Consider the following 2,029-nt stretch of genomic DNA (forward strand, 5'->3'; position numbering starts at 1 on the left):
CGGCGGCGGCGGCAGGTGCGGGTGGGGTAGCGGCAGCGTCAGGTGCAGGGTTTGGCTGCGAGGCGCACGTGGCGTGAGCCGAGTCACGATGCGGTGTCGGTGCGTCTCCCCCCCCCCGCGGGCAGGAGGTTCCCGGCCCGGGAGGTGCGGGGCGCCTGCGCAGTGGGCCCGCGGCGCCGGGTGCTGCGGGAGCCCGGAGACCCCCGCCCCCGCCCCTGCCCTCCGCTGCTGCTGCTGCTGCTGCTGCTGCTGCTGCTGCTGCTGGTGTTGCCGAGCTCGCGCTCGCGCAGGGGTGCGGGAGCGCGCCCGCGGACGCGCGTCACCTCGCTCAACCCGGGCCGGCGCGGCGGCGGGTGGGCTGCGTGAGCGCGCGCGCGCGCGCGGGTCGGGGGGGAGGGAGGGGGTCGGGGGCCCGGGCGGCGGCGGCGGCTTCGGCGGCGGCCAGGTCGCGTCCAATCAGGCAGCGTCTCGGGGACACCGCGGTGCCCCTGCCCACCCACCCCGTCCCCGCCCCGCCCCGCCCCGCGGACCGAGGGCCCGCGGCCGCGCAGCCCGGCGCCGCCCCCGCCGCCTGGTCTGGTCTGGGCTGTGCGGGGCCGGCGGCGGCGCGGTCTCCGGGCTGGGCTCCCCTCCCCTCCCCCGCTCGCTCCCTCCCTCCCTCCCTCGCTCGCTCGCTCCCTCCCGCCCGCCCGCCCGCCCGCCCGCCCGCCGTGCAGAGCTCGCTCTCGCGTCTCCTGCTCCCTCCTCGCCCGCTCTCTCGCTCGCTGGCTGGCTGGCTGGCTCAGTCGCTGGCTGGCTGGCGGGCAGCTCGGTCGCAGCGCAGGCGCCTCCTCCCCGGCCCGGCTCGCTCGCCCGTCTCCTGCGCCGCAGCCGGCCCTCCTGCGCCCGCTCGCCCGCCCGCCCGCCTGCCCTCCCGGTCGTCTGCCCGCCCGGCCGGCCGCCGTCGAGCATGAAGTGCAAGCCGAACCAGACGCGCACCTACGACCCCGAGGGCTTCAAAAAGCGCGCGGCGTGCCTGTGCTTCCGCAGCGAGCGCGAGGACGAGGTGCTGCTGGTGAGCAGCAGCCGCTACCCCGACCGCTGGATCGTGCCGGGCGGCGGCATGGAGCCCGAGGAGGAGCCGGGCCGCGCCGCCGTGCGCGAGGTCTACGAGGAGGCGGGCGTCAAGGGGACCCTGGGCCGCCTGCTCGGCGTCTTCGAGCAGAACCAGGACCGCAAGCACCGGACCTACGTGTACGTGCTCACCGTCACCGAGCTGCTCGAGGACTGGGAGGACTCGCTCAGCATCGGCCGGAAGCGCGAGTGGTTCAAAGTGGACGAGGCCATCAAGGTCCTGCAGTGCCACAAGCCCGTGCACGCCGCCTACCTGGAGAAGCTCAAGCTGGGCGGCTCCCCGACCAACGGCAACGCCGTGGCCCCCGCCGCGCCGCCCAGCCAGCCCTAGTACGTACCCAGCCGCCGCCGCCGCCGCCGCCGCCGCCGCCGCCGCAGCCTGGGGGCGCCCCGCGCCCGCGCTCCCCGCCGCCGGCCATGTGCGGCCCCTGCCCGCCCGCCCCGCTCGCTCCCTGCCCGGCTCTCCTGCTCGCTCGCCCGCTCGCTCCGGCCCGCCCGCCCGAGAAGGGCTCCTTTTGTTCCCTCGCCATCGCGCTCGCAAACTGTCCTCCCGGTCGGTTGCCAGGCACGACTGTGTGGTCACGCCGTGTGCACGCTCCTGAGTGTGGGCTGGGCGGGGGGGGGGCGGGGAGACAGGGACCCCCGCCCGGGGCGCTTTGAAGCCCGCTGCGTGCTGACGCTGGAACCTGTTTCCCCAGGCCAAAGCCGCCGCGGGGGCCGCGGGTTGCTTGCTGAAAGGTGCCTTATTCAAGTGCCAGCCCCGCTCGCTCGCCTGCTCGCTAGCTCGCCTGCTCTCTGCAGTGGGTGTGTGTGCGTGTGTGTGAGTGTGCGCGTGTGTGCGCGATGTGTTTGTTTTTGTTGTACAGCGCTCCTCCGGGCTTGCGTGAGCATTTGGGGTGGGGGTGGCCCGGGCCGC

At 76.1% G+C, this 2,029-nt stretch overlaps 1 protein-coding gene across 1 annotated transcript; it reads left to right on the forward strand.

Moving 5' to 3' along the window:
• Positions 1–949: 949 nt before the first annotated feature.
• LOC308279195 (diphosphoinositol polyphosphate phosphohydrolase 3-beta) lies at positions 950–1,444 on the forward strand (the record flags this gene model as incomplete). The annotated part of the gene is made up of 1 exon (XM_080719189.1): positions 950–1,444. One exon carries the CDS (start codon positions 950–952, stop codon positions 1,442–1,444), a length of 495 nt encoding a protein of 164 aa, XP_080575315.1.
• Between the last annotated feature and the right edge of the window lie 585 nt (positions 1,445–2,029).

Source organism: Muscardinus avellanarius (genome assembly GCF_963383645.1).
Source record: "Muscardinus avellanarius genome assembly, chromosome: X".
Lineage (NCBI taxonomy): Eukaryota > Metazoa > Chordata > Mammalia > Rodentia > Gliridae > Muscardinus > Muscardinus avellanarius.